We start from the raw sequence: 24,978 nt of genomic DNA, 5'->3' as shown, positions 1-24,978 counted from the left end.
GCTCATCTCTCTTTACAGGCCGAGGAAGCCGGCGTTTGTCCGCAGCTTCCGGGTCATGTGGCCAGCATGACTAAGCTGCTTCTGGCGAAACCAGAGCAATGCACGAACCAGAGCAACGCACGGAAACGCCGTTTACCTTCCCACTGGAGTGGTACCTATTTATCTACTTGCACTTTGACGTGCTTTCGAACTGCTAGGTTGGCAGGAGCAGGAACCCCGTCACAGGGATTTGAACTGCCGAACTTCTGATTGGCAAGCCGAAGAGGCTCAGTGGTTTAGACCGCAGTGCCACCCACATCCCTTTTAACATGTACTGTAAATACCCCTTTCTATTTTTCCTTATGCAGCTGCCCCCTTCATGACAGCATATCATTAATCACTTAGTGATGAAATCACCAAAATGATGTAGAATCAGATCAGACTCTTAGGCTTCCAACCTAATTTCAAAATACCACAGGCAGGAAGCCCTTGGGATGGGGAGAACGAAGCGGGTGTCAGAAACTGTGTGTGTGAGAGAGAGAGAGAGAGGGGGGGGGCACAGATGATGTCAGGAAAAAGAAAAGTAGGGGGCAGGCCCACTTTGGGCTATGGTTGTGCCCACTGCTGGATTCAGTCACACCCACATAAACTTAGCAGCCCCCAACAGATTGCCCCCATAAGCAATGTGGCTTCGACAGAGAAAGAATTCCCCTCCCTACCTAGACAAACAGGAGCTGGGATGCTTGTGTACATGTGTAAAGTTTTTCCATGAGTCACACACAGGAAAGGAACGGCTGCATTTTGGGGGGAGGGGAGGGTGATTTTACCACTACGCACATGAACCCTGTGCTTACATGTTGGAGCCCCTCATCCTTCCTTAAGAAGCTCCCTTACAAAAACAAACTCTTCCCTGCTCCCATCTTGGTCACACTCCAGACTAAGAAGAGTTTATTTCTGCTCCTGGGCTACATTATGAAAACTAGGTAGGTAAGAGTCAGACGCTCCCGTGTTGCACTGCAACAGAACTTCCAAAGCAACTTGCAAACTAAGATCAGGCAAAGATTCTGGTTGTTGGAAGAAAGAGCCAAGTCTCCTTTGCAGGACAAAACTGATCCCTCTGGACAAGAATGTGCTGCGCAAGAGGAAGAGGTATTGCAGGGGCCTGGACTAGAAGGCCCTCAGGGCTCCTTCCAACCCTACAAGTCTATGATTCTATGATACTAATAATGGAACTGTAAAGTCGGAAGTAACCCCAAGGGTCATCTAGTCCAACCCCCTGCAAAGCTGGAATCTTTCTAGGGCTCAAACCCACAACCCTGAGATTAAGAGTCTCATGCTCTACCCACTGAGTTCATGAGATTTTAATTTTTAAATGCAAAACACATTGCCTCAATGGGTCCTATGTTTTTTTCAGACCTGGAAAGCTGTGGGGCTCAATCAAACCAAGTAGTTTTGTCTGGGTGTCAAAGCTAGTTGCAGCTCCTGCCTCTGTCCCATCATGTGGTGCAAAGTGGCAGGTCAGAGTGCCTTTGTCAAACCAACTATCAACACAACTGAAATTACACTGTGTGTGAACAAGGGTGCAATTAAGTAAACAGACAAAAGAGGTGCCTGTTGCACATGACGCAGGGTATTCTTTTGTGACCTGTGCCTTTAATTAAAGAAACAAACAAACACCAAGTGGGGTGGAGAATATCTTCTCTTCTGAAGCCTGGGGGAGTTGGGGGGACAGTTTAATTTGCCAGATTGTTATTAGCACTCCAAAAAACGATCGATAAGCATTTTGAATCTAATCAGGTCCTTGTGACCTGCCAGCTGTTGCCCTCTGAATGACTTGCCTTTTGGGGCAGAAAGAGGATTCCCCACCCTTTCTCCCTATCCTTCATCTAAATTGCCTCTTGAAGCAAAGCTTGGGAGTTTTGAATATACAGATTTTGTTTTGTGGCTGAGCAGGCATCTTGAATCCTGGGGGCAGGACACACCTACCTGGTGGGATAAAATTATACAGCTGATTGTGCACAGCTGGGTTAACATTCAAAATGGAACCAGAGTTGAATAGCATAGTCCTATCACTTTCAAATCCCAATTCCAGAAATTACAGGGCTGTGAATTATGGGTTGAATCCAATGTAGCTCTAAGTAAAAGTTGTTCAGTTAGAGCAAGGGTTTATGCTTGTGCAATGGAGTTTTCCCATCGCACCCACTTAATCTTCTCTGAGTTCCCCTCCACAACCTTCCTGAGCAGATCTGAGGAAGGTACAGAGTGCAGGCAAGCGGAGGAGAGTGAGGAAACGTTCTGGTGCACATTCTCTGCGCTGATGGAATGAATGCAGTTTTTGGATTTTTATGTATTTGCTGCCTTCTTGTGGAATTTTATCACTTAGTTGACTGCTACCAACTGTCAAACTTGGCCTACAGGGAGAGAGGGAGGAAGGGAAGGATTGGGCCCTCCACCATGATCCAGTTCCCCACCCCTGATCTCTTACAGTCATCTACTGCTTCAGAGGCTGAAAAAAGGGGTAAGGATTATGACTTGGAATAAGAGACCTAGGAATCAATGACTCATAATCCGCCCCTCTTTCCCTTCCCCACACCTTCTGAAATAATGTTTATTGATGGGAAGTGAAGTCAAGAGTGGGAAGCAGGAGAAAAGCTTAATAGTCAAAACAAAGAGAATCTTGTAGCAACTTAAGAGACTAAGGGCTCATCCAAACTTCTGCTTGTGTCATGTCTGGAAAGCACTTTCTAGACACAGGTCCAAGTGGTCTACCCCTTGCCCCCTTCCTTTCCAAGTTAAAACCCACTCTTAGCGATAGAGCGGAACAAATGGCAATCAATTTGTCCTTTGCTCCAGCTGAGCTCAAAGAGCGATTTCTCCCAGCAGAACGAGAGGAAGTGTGGATAAGCCCCAACTTAAGGAAAAGCTTTCAGGAACTTGAATCCATCAGGTGCTCCACAACAACTTGGAGCAAGGCTTTCAGTTTGGCTGCCCATTTTGTGGAAGAGCATTCCTCTTCAGATTTGACAGACACATTTCCAGGAACAATTCAATACTTTTTTTAGGTCTCTGCTTTGGGTAATTATTTGCATCGTTTTTCAAACTGTTCTACTTTGTTTTTATTATAGGATTGAGATTTATGTGGAAAGTGATTCAATACTAATAACAATGACAACAACTTAGATGGGCATCTGTTAGGGGTTCCTTAGTTGCAATTCCTGCATTGCAGGGGGTAGGCTTTGGGCCCTTCCCTCAAATTCTATGATTCTAAGTATCCATAATAATAATAATAATAATAATAATAATAATAATAATAATAATAATTTATTATTTCTACCCCACCCATCTGGCTGGGTTTCCCCTGCCACTCTGGGCAGCTTCCAACAAAAAGGCGCAGATTGCAGCTATAACAAAGGCGGCATTTTTCCATCTCCGCCAAGCTAAGCAGTTGGCTCCTTACCTCTCTCGCCCTGACCTAGCCATTGTGATCCACACAACAGTCACCTCCAGGCTGGATTATTGTAACTCGCTCTACATGGGGCTGCCCTTGAGACTGACCCAGAAACTCCAGCGGGTGCAGAATGCTGCAGCGAGGCTCCTCACGGGGTCCACACTGCAGGATCACATTCACCCGGTGCTATACCAGCTGCACTGGCTCCCGGTGGAGTACAGGATCAGGTTTAAGGTGCTGGTTTTAACCTTTAAAACCCTATACGGCCTAGGACCCTCGTACCTACGGGACCGCCTCTCCTGGTATGTCCCACAGAGGAACTTACGGTCTTCAAATAAAAACATCTTGAAGGTCCCAGGCCACAGAGAAGTTAGGCTGGCCTCAACCAGAGCCAGGGCTTTTTCGGCTGTGGCTCCGATCTGGTGGAACACTCTGTCACAAGAGACTAGGGCCCTGCGGGACTTGACATCTTTCCGCAGGGCCTGCAAGACAGAGCTGTTCCACCAGGCCTTTGGCCAGGGCACAGTCTGACCCCCTCCCTTGGCAATCTTCGCCGAGCTCTGGCCCAATGGTTGCCAGTGGCTTGATTTGAATTGATTTTATAAGGAATGATTTTAGAGATTTATGTTGTGTTGTACTTTTGTACTGTTTTATTGTTGTTAGCCGCCCTGAGCCCAGCTTCGGCTGGGGAGGGCGGGATATAAATAAAATTTATTATTATTATTATTATTATTATTATTATTGATTAAAAATACATTAAACACAGTGCTAGATGAACATTCTGTCAGCACAAGGATTTCTGCTTGTGTAATAGACTATTCTCTTCCTCTCCTTCCTGTTCTCCCCTTAAATCTGTCCTAGGTGTTTCTGGGGTACATGTGGGGGAAGTGGGGGGAGTCCCATAGTGCATGCGGAAATCCTTCCACTAATGCAACACAGGAGCTGAATACCACCAAATGCTGCTACTAATAAGAATACATGTAGGCATAGAAAGGGGAGAAATTAACAGCAGAGACACAGGAATGCATCTCCAGTTACCTTTTTTGATTGCTAAAAGCAGCCACAGGGTTAGATCAGCATAATGGAGGAGGGCATGGGGGGGGGATCATCAAATGCTTGCTCCCCTGCCATGGCCCAGATCCAAATCACACACACATACTTTGGAACTATGATTAGCCATGGAGGGGAAAATGTTGGGCATGTCATGTCTAATTTGGCCCTCAGAACGAAGTCCAACAAATGTAAATTTTACTCACAGGCAGACCTATAAATAGTCATCACCAAGATGGCCGGAAATAGCTTCCTAGTATCCAAAGCTTTTTAAAAAGTGTGTCTTTGCTTTCAGCCACACATCATTTTTAACAGAGAAATGTGTTGGCCAGCAGGCTAGTAAATGCCTGGTTCGCCCCCCCCCATTGCGCATGATGTGCATATGACATCACTTGACGCCGGGCCTCCGCAATGTGGGGGGCAAGTTGGCACCCTTGATCCCAAGCATGCGTGCATGAGATTGAAACCTCAGTACTGCAGTTTCAAAAGAACACAATTAATGCATGCATTGACCCACTGGAAGCAGATTAAAGGGATGTGGTAGCCTGAGTAGTCGGAAAGAACTCAGGATAATTCACCATCCATTTACTAATCTCTCTACTCATATTCCAGTTTTCTCCCACTTTCTGCAAATGCACTTGGGTCTTTAGTCTGGGGTTCCCTCTGCTGCTCATGCCCCATTTCATCTCATGGCCACACCCTGCCCCACATACACATGCCCTCTCTCAGACACAAACGGCCTCCAATCTTGAATGTTCTCCTGCGGTTCGGTTGTGGGAAACTTTTGGGATGTGGAGCAGATGTGTGTGTGTGTGTGTGTGCGCGCGCTGTTCTGGAGGAAGCTTCTTGCCTCCCCCTCCCAAGCCCTCTGGCTTGATCCCTCCAGCAAGCCCTGGCCTGGGAAAACATCTGGACCAGCCCATGGGAGGCAGAGGGGAGGTCGCCAGGATGTGGGAAACTCGAGGAGGAAGTCTAGGCTGTACATCTCAACAGGCCAACTGCACAGCTAGCAGGCCTCACGGCCGGATGAGCTGGGCTGCTTCTTAGTAAAAGGAAGACATTGCATTTTTATGGCACATCTGCAAAGGATAGACAGGCCTCTGAGCTTGGAGGGGTGGGGGCTTTGTACTCCCCTCCTTCCAGATGCCACAGGCAGCAGCGGGGTGTGTATATGAAGCACAGAGCAGGAAAGGGGCTTAGCCAGGTCCATTTATGCACCAGTCTTCAAACCTGGGCTGCCTTGGATCTCAGCCTTCAATATGCCTCTTCTAAGGACCTATGCATGAAGGAGGTGATACTAGAGAGGTTGCAGGGGATCACATTTTTGATGCCCCTCTACAATAAAGGAATATAAAAGGTTTGACTGAAAGCTCTAGGCTCCCTCTTTGAAGCCATAAACTTGGGGAGGGGAACCTCAGGCCTGGGGCCCAAATGTGGACCATGAGGCCACTCTAGCTGGCTCTCAGAATGCTCCCCAGGCTACACCCGTCACTGGCCCAAGTGTTTTGGGTTGGCTGGAACATGTCCTGGGACTCTGAAAATGCCCTTAGTCTGCCTGGACGGAGAGGGGGGTGTGGGAGCATGCCTACTGGACAAAGGTAAAATTTGCACCCCTGCTCTGCCCACCACTGACACGTGGCCCTTGGGCTGAAGGTTTCCCTGCTGCCCGTGGCATAAAGGGTTTGGAAATAGGTTGCTTGAAGGCCGGCTTGCAGCCAGGTGAAGCTGCCTAGGCCTTGAGACGGCTTCTGAGGCTCTGCTTTCAATCCCTCCGTCAGGCTGGCAGGTGTGAGCCACAGGATCTCTGCCATAGTGACCTTGGATTCTTGGAACTCTCCCCCAGAAGAAGTACGTATAGCCCCATCTTTATCAACTTTTTAAAAGGACCTTTAATTAGTAAATTGATGGTTTCAATTGAAAGAACTGCAAGCTGAGTTTTAAGTTGTGGCCACTTTCCTGTTGAAGTGTATTTTCTTTTTCTTTATATCACATTTAGTAAGTTGTGATGGGAAGGCTTACATGAGTATTTTAAATTAAAGTAAGTTAATTAAAACAAAAATCTCCCTGCATGCAGAAAATCAGCGCAGGAAGGAGCAGGCTGAGCTTGATCCCATCTTCCTGATGCACTGCTTTTCTACTGGTAGGGAGTTTTTGTTTTCGCTAGCTAGGGAAGCATTCAAAAAATGTGCCCCACCCACTCTGCTCACCCTCTCCAGAGGCTGACAGAGACTGAATCCTGGACTAGATGCAGCTTTTGGTCTGATCCGGCAAGGCGGTACCTCTCATGAGCAAAGCAGTTCCAGATGACTTTTGTATGCAAGCCAATACACTCGCTATAGGGGAAGGCAAAACATGACATAAGGGAAGAGAAAAAGGGCATTGTGGCTTGCAGGAGGGGTGGAAATCCACTCCACCTCCAAGTACGTTAATCTGTCAGGCCCTGTGTGCGAGGAAAGCCCACCAAAGGGCAGCCTTCTTACTGTCCCTGATGCCTCCCCTGAATGGCCTCCCACCAGCCAAAGTCCAAGGATGAAACTCTCCCCACCAGGGGAACAGCGGAGGGGGAGAGATTCCAGGGAGGAGGCTGCAGAACAAATTGCTCTGGACGAGTCACGCAAGATCTAAGCCATATGCCGCTGGGGAATCTTGGGCAACTTAAAGAGAGAAGAAGGAGAGACTCCAAATAAACAGCAGAGGCAAAAACTTACGAACTTTTCTTTTCAAGAGCTATGCATTTTGTTGTGTATTGAGTCAAAGGATTTTATATCTGTATTATTATTGTCTGTATTTGCATTAGGGTAAAGTAACTGCCTTTTGGTTCCAGAGGGTACAGCTACTATTGGTTCATTTAAGCTGCTGTATTTGGATCCTCTGTCTTATTGGTTGCCTCCAAAAGGCAGGACTGTGATTGCCTGATATTGTTCCCTCCAAAATGTATCCTTTCTAGCTAGTTCCCTGTCCCTATAAATGTAGCTCTCCCCTCCTCAGGTCTTAGTCTTGTTGCTTTAATAAAGAAGTGTTACTAGAGAACTGTCTCCAGCATATTATGTCAAGAGAGCTGAAATCACATTTCATACCCCACTTCTCAGGTTCTGCTTAGAACAACCTCCCGCAACTTGGTGCTTTCCAAATGTTGGGTTATGACTTGCATCAACCTTGACTGTCGGCCATGCAGGCTGGAGCTACAGGCCAGCAACATAGGAGGGGAAAACAGAGGTTGCTTCCGAGCAGCTGAGAATGTCTTCTCCTCCAAAAGAGAGAGAGAGAGAGAGAGAGAGAGAGAGAGAAGGGGGGGAGACCCACACTCTCTAGAGCCACCACCCCCTGCCCTCCAAATCGAATTTCAGGAGAAAAAGCAGGCTTCAGGAGAAGAGGACATTCAGCAAAAATCAGCTCCTTTCATGTTCTGCCAGTAGGATTCTTCCGTGACTGGAAAGTGCCCTTGCTTTCACAGGAGGCAAAGTGGATCCAACCCAATGTACACTGTGGTTGTAAACTGCCCTGCACCTTATGAATACTAATGTTAGGACTCCCTTATTGAATCCAAACCAAAGTTCACCTAGTCCAGCAATCTGTCTCCAGCAGTAGACAGACATATCTGGAAGGCCACAGGCCATGAAGGCAAGAGTGGCCTTCTCTCCTTGCTTATCCCCAGCATCTGGTGCCCAAGATGGTGTAGTGGTTTGAGCATTGAGCTAGGACTCTGGAGACCCAGGTTCACACCTCTTCTCAGCCACAAAGCTCGCTGAGAGACCTTGGCCCTGTGACACACACACACACACACACACACACACACACACACACACTCTCAGCCTAACCCATCTCTCAGGGTTATTGCGAGGATGCGACAAAGAGGGGTCATGGAAGAACCACAAATGTCATCTTGGGTCACCCCGAGGAACGGCAGGATATGAACATAGGGAGGAATACAAGGCAGCTTTGTGACAATCGTTCCATCAGGGCAAACGTTTCAGCTTGCCAGACAGAGCAAATCCCTCTCCCCCCACCCCCGCCTGCTGTTCTGGGGGTTCTCTCAACACCCCCTCCCACCAAGCACGGGCTGCACAGGGGAGGAAAGGGGGCAAAATCCCCAAGGAAGTCCTGTTGCAGCTTCCGCTCCTGGGGCTGCTGAGTTGAATCCCACCCATAATAAACAAAAGAATATAGCAAATGCCTCCCATTTACCTATCGTGGCTCAAACCTGGTCAATGGGCAGTGTATAGCTTAATTAATGAATACAGCATAACAAGCAAATGAATAAATGTAATGCATAAATAAATAAATAACAGCATAATAAATAACAATAAATAAGTGTGGTCCCTTCGGCTGCAATGGGGGTTTCTACCCACCTTTTCATCCTTAATCCCTCACCTGAAGCAGTGTCCACTGACCAGCGCTCCTTCCGGGGACTGCTGCCCCCTTGTGGCGAGGGAAGAACACACACCTCTGCTAGCAGAACCGTGCACGCCTCCAGCCCACCTGTTGGAAGATACCAATTCTACACTAGGTCTGCTGCGGCAGCTCTTCTCCCTGCTTGCAATCCAGCGATCGGTGCCGGCTTTTCTTCTCTCTCTCTCTCTCTCTGCCTAAGAGGGAGCCTCCCAAAAGAGGCACCAGCAACACGGAGGAAACCAGAGGCCCCAGCTGTCCCATGGATGAGGGACTAAGCCTGCTCAACCCTCCAGCCTCCTAGCTGTCCTCCTCCCTTCCCCACATTCTCCCACTCGCTGTCACGTCTTTCCTGAGAGCAGAGCTGTGTTTGCAGAAATGGCCACTGATCCCGCTATTTAGAAAAGGGGAGCGGGGGGAGGACTAGTCCCAGAACAGCAGCAGCTTGGAGTTAAGTGGCTTCTCCTCCAGCTGCAGCCCTTGGCCCAGGTCCAAGGCAAACTCCGCTCCATAATTACACAACTTAGAAGAGCGGCCCCGTGCGGGCTTAAAGGGCCAGAGGTCTGGATCTCACAGGAGTCGCAGGTTCTGACTCCAGGGCTCATCATGCCTGGATAACGGTGCACAGGAGTGTGGCCAAGGTGGAACTAACCACAAAGGACGTTAGTGGAAGCCCCAGTGAAAAGTAGGTGCACAATGAAGAAGCCTTGCTAAGGCTAAGCAGATCAGGGCCTGACTGGGTGCCCAAGCGGGAACTCTATATGCTGTCAGTAATAAACGTGTTTGGTTTCGTTTACTGCTGTCAGTAATAAACGTGTTTGGAACATAGGAAGCTGCCACTGCGGCATCTAGCTCAGTATGCCTTCAGTGACTGGCAGTGGCCCTCCAGGATGCAGATGGAGTCTGCCCCAGCCCTGCCTGGAGACGCTGTGCACTTGAACCCGGGACTTTCTGCAGCAAAGCAGATACTCTACCAACTGAGCTGCAGCCCTTCTCCTAAATCAATTTAACCCATTCAATTTTTGAGGAGCTGTTTATGGCTTTGACCAGCAGACTGCATAGCCAGAGGGCAGTGGAGAGCGCTTCTCTCCCTCCCTGTTCCCTCTTTGCTACCATAGCCAAAGAGGGGAGGGAGATCTCTTGACATCACTTTCTAAATATCTATAGTAACAAGTCGTAATTAATTCCACTGGGGTGTATGTGTGTTGCAACAGAGAAGGCCCTGCCCTGCCCATTGCATCTCCTAAACTAAAGCCAGCTCTGCCACCCCCAAATGAAAACCTTAATCTTTTGCCATTTTTGCATTTGCTCTACTTGATCCTTAAAAGAATTTTTCCCCCTTTTGTTTTTAGATTTCTCTCTTTCCCTAGCTGTAGGTCTGTCCATAGAACTAAAGGCTCCAGCTATGCTCAAAAGCAGCCTTGCAACCCCAAAGAGATCCTCTTCAGGTCAGGCCTTCTGACCCTTTCCCCACACTTCCCTCTGGGAGTTGGCCAGGCTCAAGCCAGAACCTGTGCAAAGAGCTCTGTGTTTCCTCAGCAACTCCCCAACTCCTGCAGCCTCCCCTGGCATGCTGGAGAGCACATTCATCTACAGAGAAGTCACAAAAGGACAGCACAGAGCCAGGGGAAGCCTCCATCTCCAATTCGTGGCAGCTTCCTTTTCATCTCCGATCTCAGGGATGCTCCAGGGCTTGAAACGGGGCTGGAAGGAGCATGTGCTACTGTGTCTAGAGAGGCAAAGGGCCTCTGCAGATGGCCTTAAAAATAGTGCATTCATCTTTGTTTATAATACACAGCTAAAAGACTGGGAGAAATTATGGAAGGAAGGAACAAAATTTACTGCATGTAGTGCTCTGAAAGAAAATGTAATGAAAATGATGTATAGATGGTATATTACACCAGCGAAATTAGCTAAAATGTATAAAATAAGTAATAAATGTTGGAAATGTAAGGAAAAGGAAGGCACTTTTATCATCTGTGGTGGGAATGTAAAAAAGTGAAAGGCTTCTGGGAAATGATTTATAATGAGATGAAAAAGATGTTGAAATATACATTTATAAAAACAAAACAAAACCCAGAACCATTTTTACTTAGTATTGTAGGCACTGACATTAAAAGACAAGATAAAAAAACTGTTTTTATATGCGACAAACTGCAGCGTGAGTATTATTGGCACAGAAATAGAGGCCAAAGAGGAATGGCAGATGAAATTGATGGACTACGTAGAATTGGATAAGATGACAGGGAGAATTTGAAGCCAGCGGGACCAGAAATTCTTGAAAGATTGGAGTAAATATACAAGTTATCTGAAAGACAATTGTAACCAACCAACTATGCTTGTAGGACTACAAGAAGTTTTGTAAGGAGAACTATATTAAATACTGCAGAAAAGATTTATGAGAATGGATTTTAAGTTATGGATTATATTAAAAGTAATAGTTAGGATAACAAATGTAAGATTAAGAGATGAGGTCTGAAAATCATTAGACGTGGTTGATGGAAGTCTCAGGCTAAAATACCCAAAATGTTATATAAGATGAGATGAGATGAAATGTTCTGTTTGGAAAATATATGTAAAAACTAATAAAAATGTATATTAAAAAAGTAAAAATAAGATAATAAATGAAGGCATTGAGACTAAAAATAAATAAATAAATACAGTGGTACCTTGGGTTACAGACGCTTCAGGTTACAGACGCTTTAGGTTACAGACTCTGCTAACCCAGAAATAGTACCTTGGGTTAAGAACTTTGCTTCAGGATGAGAACAGAAATCACGCGGCGGCAGCAGAGGGAGACCCCATTAGCTAAAGTGGTACCTCAGGTTAGGAACAGTTTCAGGTTAAAAACGGATCTCCAGAATGAATTAAGTTCTTAACCCAAGGTACCACTGTAGTGCACTCATGATTCATTTTTTACAATCAAGCGGTATATAAATTTTAAGAAACAGATAAATAAATATTGCTGCATTTGCAGTGTCCCATAGCTTCTTGCTGAAACCGGCTGTGACCTATTTTTATATCGCACATATTCTGGGCAGCGGTGGGGTGGAGTTTTTCCCGAATTTGTCGTGCTATAGTGCAAGAGTGCCCCTCCAAATGGCAATAATGTGGTAACACTGGTGAAGCATTGCAGAAAAACTAAAAGGGGAGGTGGGACTGAAGTATGGACAGTCCAACATAAACCTACCACTGAGGCACTATTCTGCATTGCAACCAAGGGGTGTGGGGTGCAGTCTGCCCTGGGTGTCATAATGCCGGCTGAACCCAAACCCCTTTTGCACAAATAAAGGCTGGTGGGACCCAGAGAATCCCGTTTGCCCTTTTAACGAGGCTCTGCCCCTAGAGGTTGCTCTGAGGGGCTTCGGAGGGCAGTGATTCCTCCATCCAGCCTTGCGCACCTGTGCACCAAAGCAAGTGAGCGGCGGAGGCTGCTGCCGCCTTCCTTGTCCTCTTTGCCTCCCCTCCTACACACCATGGAGCGTGTTTAATCAATGCGCACCGAACTACGTGGGAGCTGCCGGGGCTTTGATCCTCCTCCCCTCAATCTTCTCCATTCTGCCCCCAACCATGCCTCCTCTAAACACACACACAAACAGGTCAGTTCCAACGCCATCATTTTCATGCTTGCATTGGATTCCTCTCCTTCCGTGCCCCCCCTTTAGATTGTAACACCCCCAAACCCTCCTCTGTGTGGAATAGGGACCGTCATCTTTGATGGCCAAGACGCACCTCTTTATTTTAAAGCTCTCGCCAACCACCCCACCCCCTGCTTCTTGCCACTAGGTTCCATCATCCCTGACCACTGGTCCTGCTAGCTAGGATAATGCGTGTTGTAGTCCAACAACATCTGGGAACCCAAGGTTGAGAAAGGTTGATCTGTAGAGTTGGGTGTGTATGTGCAGGTGAATGTTCCTGTCATGAAGGAGTTTGTACTAATTACATTTAATATGTGGCAGTTCTATGGCCCCAATTTGGAGAAAGTTACATTTTGGTCATTTGAAATCCATAGGACAAGTGGATCACATCACAGCTAATGTTGAGTGAAACTACTAGTGCATTCTTAAAGATGTTTCCTTAGTAGGAACTCCATTCAGTTCAATAGGATTTACTTCTGTGTAAATGTGTGTAGGACTGTAGCCTAACATTCTCAGGATAGGATTCTATGAGCAGAGAAATTACCATGGCATGTGTGCATCCCCAGGGGTAGTTCTGTGTGACAGCTGTGGGTGCAATCCTGCCCTTAGTTATGCATGAGTTCTATACCTGAGTAACTGGAGGCAGGGTCGCAACTGTAGAGAGATCGTACTTTACAGTGAAATATATGCATATCTACTCAGAAGTCATTCCCATCCAAGTTCAGCTGGATGTGCCTCAAAGTAAGTGGGTATAGGATTGCAGTCTTATACTGTAATCCCAACCCCATTTAACTGTGAGTAAACCTCCTTGAATTACATGGGACTGCTTTTTGAGGTGCCATGGCTAGGTCTGTCACAGCAGAGCTGATGGAGTGAGCTCTGCTTTCCATCTCCCATTGACAAGCAGAATGGGACAAATGGATTACAGCCTTAGTTGCAAACATAGGCTAATGGAGCCAAGATTAATTAACAATGTGAATGTTCAATAGATTAATTACATGCTATGCAATCAATAAATATATGTAAAACTATGCAGTTATGCTATCTGGGTTTATGATATGGAGCAGGGAAAGAGTAGAGGAGGGAAATGAAAGCTAGAAACATGGATGTAAAGGAGCATAAAATGAATTGAAACAATAGAGTCATTAATAGTATTTTTTTTAACTAGATATGTCCTTTTAGGTGCCATTTTTCATGAAGTTCGAACCATTAGTTCTCCAGCCATTTGAACTAGGAGTAGCTACCATTCTCAAGTTCATTCAAATGACAGAAAATAATATGACATAATTTGCTCAAGTTTTATAGAAGTATTTGCTAGAAATCTATTTGATAATAATAATAATAACTAATAATAATAATAATACTTTTATTATTTATACCCCGCCCATCTGGCTGGGTTTCCCCAGCCACTCTGGGCAGCTCCCAACAGAATACTAAAAACAGAATAAAACTTCAAACATTTAAAACTTCCCTAAACAGGGCTGCCTTCAGATGTCTTTTAAAAGTCAGATAGTTGTTTATTTCCTTGACATCTGATGGGAGGGCGTTCCACAGGGTGGGCGCCACTACCAATAAATATTTCAATGACTAGTTGGGTCTTGAGGCCTGAATAATTATGTTAATGGTCAAGGTTCTACACACTACCTGGCACTACCGGTTCATACTGGTGATTTTTTTTTTTATTGTCTTGTAGAGGCAGCATAGTCGTGTATGAAAAGTATAGAGAAAAGTCATCCTCATAAGCAATAGAAATTAGAAGCAATTGTGCTACAGGTACTATTAGGCATGCAATTCTCAAGTAAACGTATAGAGTACTTTCCAGTGGCGTAGCGTGGGTTGTCAGCACCCGGGGCAAGGCAAGTAATTTGCGCCTCCTAACCCGTGGATTTGCGCCCCCTAACCCGTGGATTTGCGCCCCCTAACCCTAACCCCCAGATGTTGCGCCTGGTGCGGCCGGCCCCCCCTGCACCCCCCACGCTACGCCACTGGTACTTTCCCCCCCTTGGGTTTGACAATTAGTCTACAGAGGCATGAAGTCCCTGGTGCTTTACTTTATATTCACTTGCTAAGTACTGAAGTACTAAGTACTTTGTGGGTTTCAGCACCAGATCAATGAACACAAGGTGCAGCTGCTGTACAGGGTGAGATGAACTAGCACAAGGTGGTTCTATCATTAGGCAGATAGGCTTGAAGCTGCTCTGTCTCCTTGCAGAGGATGCAATCCTAGGTTAAAAGTGAGTAGTTGCAAAGTAGCTTCCTGACATTTTTGAGTAAGACCCGATTATATAACTCCTGCTATTTCCATAAATGACATTTTTACTAGAGGCTTATGTGAATTGCTGAAACAGGCACACAGCCTAAAAGGTAAACACAAATATATGTCTATATTGCCATTTTTAGGGCAATTTCCTGTTTGCTTTGAGCCTTATTTCAAATCTCTGAATAGTTATTCTAAAATTCGGTTTACATTGCTAGACATCATGTGAGAGGAGTTTTTCAAAACCAAAATTAATCAAGAGTTATCTTAGGTCCACTATGAGTCAAGCTCAGGTCTCTGGCTTGGCCATTTTGTCAATTGAAAACAAAGTAGCAAAAGGAATTGATTTTGATGATGTGATTTCAAAATTTGCAGAGAACAAAGTTAGGAAAAAAACGGTTTTAAGTGCTTATGCTCACAATAAATAAACTAGAAAATAACACTTGAAACTGTAAGCATCTTATTTTTCCTTCTTTTAATAATTTCAATGTGGGGGCAGGTGACAAGAAATTTACCGCACTGGGTACCCCCTGAGTTTGCTACGCCACTGATTGCTGGGGAGCAGGCCCATAGACGGGTGTGACATGGGGTGATTACTGACAGCCCCATACGACTGGAGGGTCACAATTAGCCCATGGGCCACAGACTCCTCACCCTTGCCTTAAAGCAACCCTAAGCACAAAGAACGGAAACAACCACAGATTCCTACCTTGTTTTAACTCTGCCCCCCCCCCCTTTCTGGTTCTGCTTCCTGTGTGTCAGTTTCAGGTTGGAAGCTCCTCAGGGCAGGGTCCTGCCCTCTTGCGCTCTGTAAAGCGCCATGAATATGGCTGGTGCTATATAAAGAATGGTGATTATGAGGATACCATCCTTCGAACTGGAAATGGCAACCCCAAAATGGTTCAGATCTTTCCACCCAGGTGGCTGACATTTCACAAGTGCAGGCAAAGGCACGCTGTTTCCATTTTAAAACAGGGCATTTTGACACCAAACAGTCAAAACATAGGACAGAGTGGTGACCTCATAGAGGAGGCATGCACTCGCCAGCACTAAGCTAACAAGACCCACACATAGCAAGGAATGGAATGGAATGTCGGGCTGTGGGAGTTGCTGCTGCTGCTGCTGCTCCTTCACACACTTGAAGGGGCCTTTGGGTGGGGTGGGGTAGGTTTATTAAACTCCCAAGGAACACGCATCTATGTGCACAGAATGCAAACTGAAGTGATTATTATATGCCACTAAACAGCACCGTGCCCCCTATTTTTTCTAACAAACTCCTCTTTGCTCTTACCTTGGCTTCACATTTCTTGTGGCTTGCCACTTTGCACACTGCAAGGAAAAAAAACAAAACCCACTTTCAGAAAAGCTATTCCAGATCCACACCTTGTAACCTTAAAGACGGATTCTCTCTGATGTGCAATTAACAATAAGGTATATGGTACAAGAGTAAAGCACATTGAAGAGCACTGTGTGGTTATTTAATTGCCACGTGGCTTCCTTTTAATTCTGCTGTCCTGGATGCTCTTGTTAACTGAATGACAACCCTGGCTTCTGTGTTTTTTAAATAGATGGAGAATTATTCATATGGACTGGGCCTTTTGCTTCTCCGCTATGAAAGACAAGGAAGACTGGGAGGACTATATCTGGACAGCTCTTACCTTTACAAACAAGACCCTGGGTCTCAATGGATTCCTTGCACACAACACAGGCCTTTTTCTTCTTCTTAAATACTTTCTCTTTGAAGGTGTGAGGCTCGGACACCTTCCCAGGCTGAAATGACAAACACAGGGTCAGGGATTTAGTATGGGGGATCGCTAAAATAAAAATATCTGTTCATTGCACAAACAGATACCATGGACATGTGTCTGTGAAGCCACAATGTAAAGATGTGAAGAGAACAGCTGTGCTGCTGTTGAAGGTACTAAAATGCAGACATGTTACAATGCAAAAGGCAGTCCATTTGGGCAAGGGGGGCACTGCCCCACCAACCTCAGTCTCCTCTCAGCAAGTGCCCACCTGCCCTCTTACTTACATCCAGTCCAGGGGGTGGTCATGGCTGCCAGTTTCATCCTCCTCCTCCTCAATCTCAGTCTTGCCCTTGTAGAACTCAGCAGGGAGGAAGATGGGACCAGGGCTAGACCTAGTTGTCTCTGTCTAGACCTAGTTGTCTCCTAGTTGGCTGGCTCCACCTACTGTTAGTCTGCCGGCCTCCCACCCTACCAGCCGCCACTAGAAACAGGCACAACTCACACTCACTGTCACACTTCTGCACTAATTCCTTACACATTCAGGTAGATGTTGGCATACACCCTTTGCAAAACAAAACAGTGTGCTCTTGCACAACAAACCCATATCCAATAAATAAATACATAGGACTTTTTTCACTGAAAGAAGTGTCAGAAGACTAAAGTGGAAGGTACAAGATAACAATCACTTGACGGCAGGATCATATAACCTCCATGCAAATTTTGTTGGTTCATTTTTTAATGCAAAGCTAAATAATTCACACTTCCCGAAATAATGCATGAACACAGCTATTCTTCGAAATTAGCACTTCTACAGATTCTGCTACGTACTATGTACAAAATGCATATGTTAGGAGAAATTGTGCACTAAAATGAATGTACAGTATTAGTGGAGGAAAGCCTCTTAAGATGGTACCTGACATCTGCAGTTTTTATACGTATCATATTAACAAATAATTCACTTCATTGTAAGCAAAGGGTAGCATCTTCTTTAGTTAACAAAAATATTCTTTTAGAATTGGTTGATCTAACCAACTAGGGTTGTAAAGCTACACCCACGTACAAGGAAGTAAGCACCGCAGAACTCAATGACACTTACTTCCAAGCAAGTTAAACTGTTGCAGCTCTCAACTAACTAGAGATGGATCTGAGCCAGCAAGACCATCTTTATACGAATTAATCACATTCAGACATACCTGCTGGGGAGGAGAGCATTTCTGTGTGCGTGTAAGGCCCAGACTCTTAGAATCATAGAATTATAGAATCAAAGAACTGTAGAGTTGGAACTGAAGAACATGAACAAAATCAGTCCACTCCTTTGGGAAGGACACCCCCCCCCAAAAAAGTCCAATGACTGCAATGAACTTTTGTGACATATGCAGAACTTTGCTGCACATTCCTCCATAAGCTGCAGGCCCAGCCTAATCCTCTACAGATAGAAGGAATGTGCATGCTAAGGGTCCATTAGATCATTCTTCCTGGAATGGCTGGTGCCAGGTCAATGTTCAGTGTTCTGCTGGAACGTGGAAGAAATACCTACACTCATTTGGAATGTATAATCTCAACTACATGGACGGAAGATAGCAGTGACTTCCCTCGCTAACTGAAATTAGGGTGAAGAGCAGATGCACATGTTCACCTTGAAAGTGACCAGGGGCTGGGCGTGGAGGGTGAACAAAGCCCATTGCACCAGCCAAACCCTTGTCGCTGCTGCCAGGCGCAGGGCACACAGTTCACGGGGCTGTGCTGCACTGCCTGCCCACCTGTCCACGCAGGGGGGAACCCGGCTGGCCAACACAACCCTTGGCAAGGGAACCAGGGGTACACCAGCAAGGCTGGGCCCTGAGGCCCAGAGACCCCCAGTGGCAGGCAGGGGGGAGATCCCTGTGGGGGGGCACCTGGTTCATGCCCCCTTAAAACCACGTGCCTGGGGCTACAGCCCCCCTGGTCCTCCCCACACCATACCCCTGCCCTGATGAACAATTTCCAGCAGAACTGCACATTAAAATGAGTGAGGGCTTGATTGGAAAGGGCCACAGCTAAGTGCTAGAGCGTTTGCCTTGCACATAGCAGCTCCCGAGTTCAATCCCCGGCATTTTCAGGTGGGGCGGGGGGGGGGACTCCTTGTCTGAAACCCCAGAGAGTCATTGGCAGTCAGTGTTGATGGACCAATTGTCTTGCACAGCCTATGCTGAAAATGGCAGGGCGGGGTAGAGTCCCCTCCCCTGTCTAAAACATCTTGTTCAACTTACACAAAGCAATTTTCCCATCACCACAAGCAACAGAGAAATTCACAGTGGAATAATGTTGGGAGTCTATACCAGACATTATCAGTTGCAGCACCACATTCTCTGCAGCATGTAGTTTACCCCTTACAAGATATATCTTTTTTTAAAAAAATGAGTGCTGGGATAGCTCAGTTGGTAGAGCATGAGACTCTTAATCTCAAGGCTGTGGGTTCAAGCCCCATGTTGGGCAAAAGATTCCTGCACTGCAAGGGGTTGGACTAGATGCCCTCTGCCTCCCCCTCCAACTATAATTCTACGATTTAGTTGGCTTCCAGTGGTGCTTTTATTATTGCTTATTTGTTTTAGCTACTACTCCTATGACTTTGCTGGAGGCTGAACTTTTGTTACAATGGCTTTCAGGTGTGGGTGGGGGTTGGTGTTTTTTTTGACAGATTCATTGTAAATTGATTTGAGTGCCCCTAGCAGAAAAAATACATCTAAATGTATCCATAGAAGCAAGCAAACAAATACATTGGGGATGACAGGAATTTTTCCCCAGGTCAGTTTGGCAGCGCCCCTGTATGCTTTGTTTTTTAAACTTGGCTCACTGGGCCAGGCTATTTCACTCTGTAATCAGCTTTCTGCAAGAGATGTGTTCTGCTCACCTTGTGGTCTGAATGGCGTAGTTTGCTTTTTCTTGTGGGATGCTGGTGGATGGCGAGATCTGACTCATGGCAAGGGGATAAACTAGGTGGCCTTTTAGGGGTCTTGCAACCTTACCATTCTTGTGAATAACTGCTTTGAAGAGAAATAGTCATCTGGGTATGCTTAAGAGCAACTTAAACAAAATCACAATATTTTACTCCGGTTTAATTAAACTGGAATAGCCACACTATCACCATTCTTGGCTCTATAAACAAAAGTGAATCTCCTTTCTACACATTAGTAGGAACTGAAAGCTGGTTTGAGGAATCCCTGAGTGATATACTTCAAGATATGACAGTACTAAGCTGCAATTTGAATACACCATAAGTTGCTTTGCAATTTTATCAGATTCACCTTGTTGGGCTGATGTGGAGGGCTCTGTATACAATGCCCTCCCTTCTCCCTTCTTTAAAGCAACATATTCGTTTCAAGGAAATTCTGTGATATAAATTATCCAAATCCAATTGTGTCTACTTTATTGTTGTTCTTCCATTATTTTGCATAATTCATGTTTCTCTGTTCCATTTTAATTTATTCTGAAACTGAGTAACCATTTTACTTTAATGATGGCATGTACAGGTAATTACAGTCGCATGAATGCAAATATTTCCTTGGCCATAGCATATAATCATCATTCTGTAATAAGACTACGCAATCCTCTGTGTGCCTACACAAAAGTCCATTCCATGGTATTTAAAGGGGCTTACTCCAAGGTAACTGCATAGGCAGCAGCCTAATTACAAGGTTTACAACAGTAGAAGCATGCATCCTATTCCAATAATAAACAATCAATGACTAATTTTCATTAAAACAATAAGTATTCTGCATCTGCTAATCATGGTCAGACATGAGGCACAGAAGCTCAAGCGCTGTCAACTGGAAATAGTATTGCACAACATCTCTAAGCTTTGGAGACCCAGCCTTGCCCAAATGCTTGAAGCATATCTTTGCAATGAAGAGAGCTAGAAACTTGAAGGATGAGAAATGGGTAAAAAGATTCCATTCATCTTTCTGAAAAGGGTATGAGTTTCTCAGGAAGCTGAATTCTGTTTCCAGTATCACATTCTGCTGTTTATCTGCAGTTGTTCAGAACTGAGTACACTCATATTCTTTGAAAGTTAAACTCAGCTTGTTTATTTCTGAAAATTCCAAAAAGTGGTCAGAAGGAATGAATACTTTTACCGCAATTCATCAGTAAGAGAGAGTGTTTCTGCTCAAAGATTTGCAATTTATAAATATTAGCAATGAACAATATATATAAGAAGGAAAGTAACCCTATTCCCTGACAGCTGCTGCTGCTGCTGTTTAGATATCTTACCGCACTTCATCATGAAGTCCCAGGGAAGGTTACAACAATTTTAAAATACAATATTCAAATGCATTAAAGCAAATTATATTCAAGAGAACAGTACAGTCTAGACCAGCGGTAGTCAACCTTTTTATACCTACAGCCCACTAACGCCTCTTTCTTGATGGTAAAATTTCCTTACTGCCCGCCGGTGCTCAATGGAAGGATTCAGCTTGTGCCATAGAACCCCCACCCACCTAGAATCCTGAAACGCCCACTGGTGGGCGGGAGGGACCAGGTTGACAATCCCTGGACTAAACAGTGCTATTCTTCTAGAAAAAGAGGTTCTGGAACTCACCATGAACACCTCCCTCATTCTCTTAGAATGGCAATGGTGCCCATCTGAGCGGTGCTAGAACTCAGTTCCAGAGTTACGGCTGAAAAAAAGCCCTGAATCTAGAGAATACTATGTAAAAAGAGAGGGGTTTTTTTTACAAGCACCATCCATGACAGTAGGAATTCCTCAGCTGACAAGTTTTACAAATGACCTTCCCTAGCCTTCTCCCCTTCTCAGCGCCCCCTTCAAAATCCCAATTCCTGGATTCTGAGGGCACTGAAGCTTGGATTACCAAGAAATGCAACAGCTGTCCTGCCGGAAATGGAGCTGCATTCCAGTCATGCAAATTGGGCAGTGTGTGTGCGTGTGTGTGTGTGTGTGTGTGTGTGTGTGTGAGAGAGAGAGAGAGAGAGAGAGAGAGAGAGAGAGAGATGGATGGATGGATGGATGGATTACCAGCAGAGCCTCCCTTCCCCTCCCACACATCTTCATATGCTGCAGGGAAGAAAGTGTGCATGTTATATGGTGCATTATAGAATATGAGCAACCCAAGCAGTATACACACGTGTGTGAGAGATGTCACAACAAACACACCTTCAGATATTGGGATCTGTACCCAGATATCATAATCATACCTCTTCCTAGGAGCTACTAAGTTTTCTTGCCGTTAAAGTTGCCTGCAGCTACAATATGGGCAAGCTATCCTAAGCCAAGCAATTGCATTGTGCCTTTGACACGTCAGAGGAATATAGGGACATGATTGCAAACTGACACCCACCTCCATTCTCAGCCCCAGATCACTTTGCGAACCGCACCCCCCCCCTTTCTCATGTGCTTTGCTGCTGTATGTGGAATTCATTTATGCTGCAAGGGCCACCCCCTCAAATGGGTGTGTTTTTGGATGGCTGTATTCTTGACACAATAGTAGTGGTGGATTTGGGCTGGACCATCCGCACTTCATTCCACTTTATCTAATTGCTCTGCGATGCTTCCCCAATGTTACTGCGTTTCTGCAGTCGGAGGGACGAGAAGCCTTGCACTGTGGAGCTCCAAAAGAAGACCAAAACAACAACAAAAAAACAGCAATAATCCTGGAACATATGCGGTATAAAAAAGTTGCAGGATCTTAGCAGGAAGTTACAGGATATGCACTGATTGGAAACAAGGCCATGTCTGCCCCAAAACTTCTGAAGGCACAAACAGCATCGAAAGCAGGTCCATGTACAACCATCCCCACTGGCACCATCTCCAGAGAGCTCTGGGGGCCTGGGCTCCCACAAAGCTTTTGCTGTGGGTGCCCGGTCTCCACCCCCCACTGCCAGCACCCCCTACCACCCACCACTGCACCCTGCTGCATTACCTCTGGTGCTCCAGAGACAACTGGACTAGGGCCTGCCCTTCCACCATGGGGCCTCTATTGTGGCCTGTTGCGGCCGTGGTTTTTCTTTGGTTAAAGAAAGACTACAATCTTGCAATAAAACTGGGCAACTTCCCTAGAAGGAAAAGTGGCATATTTGGTTCAGGGGAGGAATGGCAAATAAGGAGAGGTATAATAAAGGTTTATAGAAATTGCACATGGCGTGGAGAAAGTGGGTGGAAGTTTCTCTCACTCGCTCATCACACGAGAAACTGAAGTCATCTTACAACACAGAGCAGTGGGAGATTTAGAGGGAAATCTACAAAAAGTCTTCTTCACACAGGGCAGTGATATGGTAGGGTTGCCACACATCTGGGAATTCCCAGACATGTCCTCTTTTGGGGGGTCCTATATGCCCATCCGGAGGGAATTTTACATCCCTTGGGGAGTTGGACAGCAAAAGCCAACCCCCCTATTTTTTCTATAACAATACTGCAGTCTGTCCAAAACATCTGGAAGGCAACTGGCTGGGGAAGGCTGCTATAGGCACTTGAATCTTAAAAGCAGAAACATTTACTCCTAGCAAGAAAAGGATTAGTCAGGCTGCAGAATTTGTAAAGTGGGGGTCAAATAGAGCACACCCAGCTCCTAGCGGTGGTGGGAGTTGCAGCCTGCTTAAATGAGGCCTGAAAGAGGAGGAACAGGCAAAGCTGCCCAAATTGCAAGCCCGCCTTGCAAAGAAGGAAGGCTTCCTGGGACATGTAGTTCTTTCAAGGAGAGCTGAAGAGGGCTCTGTTTCAAAGCATGTGTACATAAGCCCTACTGAATGAGCCAATTCACACTGGGCCACAGCATGGCCGGCTGGGCTATAAATAACCATGAATTGCCTGCTTTGTTGCCGGGGTTCTTAACTGTGAAAACAAGTTATCTGTTTAAAAGGGCAAGACGCAGGAGCTGCTGGCCAGCCCAGGTGAGAGGCCAAGGGGGCAGGAGCCCAGCAAGAAGCGGCTGTTTGAAGCTCCGAGGGGAAAGGCCTCCTTCCAACCCCCCTCCCCAAAAAGTAAAGCAACAAACTGAACTCCTAACAGATGAGCAGGAAGGACCTGCCCTGTGTCGAAACTGACTGGCCGAGAATCACAAGGCACAAATCAGCAGGCAACATGGTCAGATGCTTCTCCACTCCCGGTCAATGCAATCAACAAGCACAAACTTCTTCACCCGGCCTCTGCCAACCTGGTGCCCTCCATGATGGCAGCTGTAATCAGTGAAGGCTGGGTTCACCTTTTCCCAAACCCACCAATAATCTGTCGCAAGCTTTCAGCAAGGCTGTTTTTAAACGTTTGTTCCCAGCCCTTTGACATCTCCAGGTGAGCTCCAAAACCAGAATAAAGCCAGGTGGGAGTAAATCGGAGTGGAGAGCGAGAAAGAGAGAGAGCATTTTCTGTGTCACCTGAGGGATTAGGTTGTGGGAAGTTCTGCCTCCGGCAACGTACTTTCCCCTCCAAATGCCCTCCCCTGCATACTCTCTGCCCCTGCATTTGCTTTCTCAGCGGATGTGCCCTTAGGAGCACTCATTTGCCCAAGAGACTTATTGATTCCGCCTTCCCTCCTGTAAAACCCAAGCTGCAAATTGCTTTTCCACCCTCTTTCCCAACAACACAAGTGCACTCCTTCCTGCCGCAGTTCCATCCCTTCCTCCTACAGGCTCACCTGAGAACGCAGGCAAAGGGCTCTATGCCCATCTGTCGCTGCCTCTGCTGGGTCAGTCCCAGAGGCTCTGCCAAGGTTTTTTCCATGCACACTTCACTTTCTCCGCTGTGCCTGCTTGGGGCACAGAAGAGAAAATGCTTACCAGCCTCTGCTCTTGTTGTTAATGTGGGCAGAGCTGTGCTTGAAAAAGTCCCCTTTGCTGTTGCCTTCTTGGCTCACAGGGGAGAAAATGGCCAGGCGGGGGTGTCCTTGTGACACTGGAGGCGGTTATGGAGACCTCGGGGGCTGGGCTGGACCCTGGGGATCTCAGCTCCAATATCTGATGTGTAGCTTCCCAAGAAAGCCCCTTGTCCCTTCAGAGGCATTTCCTAGATGGTAAGCAGGGAGTTCCCAAAATAGGAAGCGAGTCACATGGAACCCCATCCAAAGTTAAATTCGTTTTTTCCACATATGTTCTGTCCATCCCCCAAAGGAGCTCAATGCTGGATGCATAGATCACCTACACACACACACACACACACACACACACACACCCTATTTGCCCTCACAAGCCTGCAAAATGGGTTAGCCTTAGAGGTTGCAAAGGTATTATTCCCAGCCACCTCAACAAACTAATTCCCAGGATTCCTTGGAGGAGGCCATGTGCTTTAGCTACTTGAGTAGGGATTTGAAGCTGGATCTCCCTGGTCCTTGTCCAGCACTCTATCAAATAATGCCACAATAAGTGCTCCCTGTCCCCTTCCCAGTATAGTTTTTACACTGCCCTCTTAGCACAATATGGGCTTACTACATGCCCCTACCCCATGCTTGAGGCATTGCAGTCAGCTCCCTAATTGCCAGCATGCGT

General features: G+C 46.1%; 1 protein-coding gene across 5 annotated transcripts in view; it reads right to left on the bottom strand.

Moving 5' to 3' along the window:
• Positions 1–24,978, bottom strand: part of TNS2 (tensin 2) — a 123,413-nt gene that overhangs the window by 41,263 nt on the left and 57,172 nt on the right. For 4 of the 5 annotated variants that reach the window (XM_081851666.1, XM_081851668.1, XM_081851667.1 and 1 more), the window contains exons 2-3: positions 16,420–16,531; positions 16,053–16,090 (exon numbers count right to left, since the gene is read on the bottom strand). In XM_081851666.1, coding sequence (XP_081707792.1) covers positions 16,053–16,090; positions 16,420–16,531 — 150 coding nt within the window. Of the gene's footprint in view, positions 1–8,848; positions 8,957–16,052; positions 16,091–16,419; positions 16,532–24,978 lie in introns of all 5 variants that reach the window. The other variant, XM_081851669.1, reaches the window with a different exon arrangement.

Source organism: Podarcis erhardii (genome assembly GCF_964252035.2).
Source record: "Podarcis erhardii genome assembly, chromosome: 2".
Taxonomy (NCBI): Eukaryota; Metazoa; Chordata; class Lepidosauria; order Squamata; family Lacertidae; genus Podarcis; species Podarcis erhardii.
Note: the sequence above shows the minus strand (reverse complement) of the source record. Positions and strands in the feature narration are given on the sequence as shown.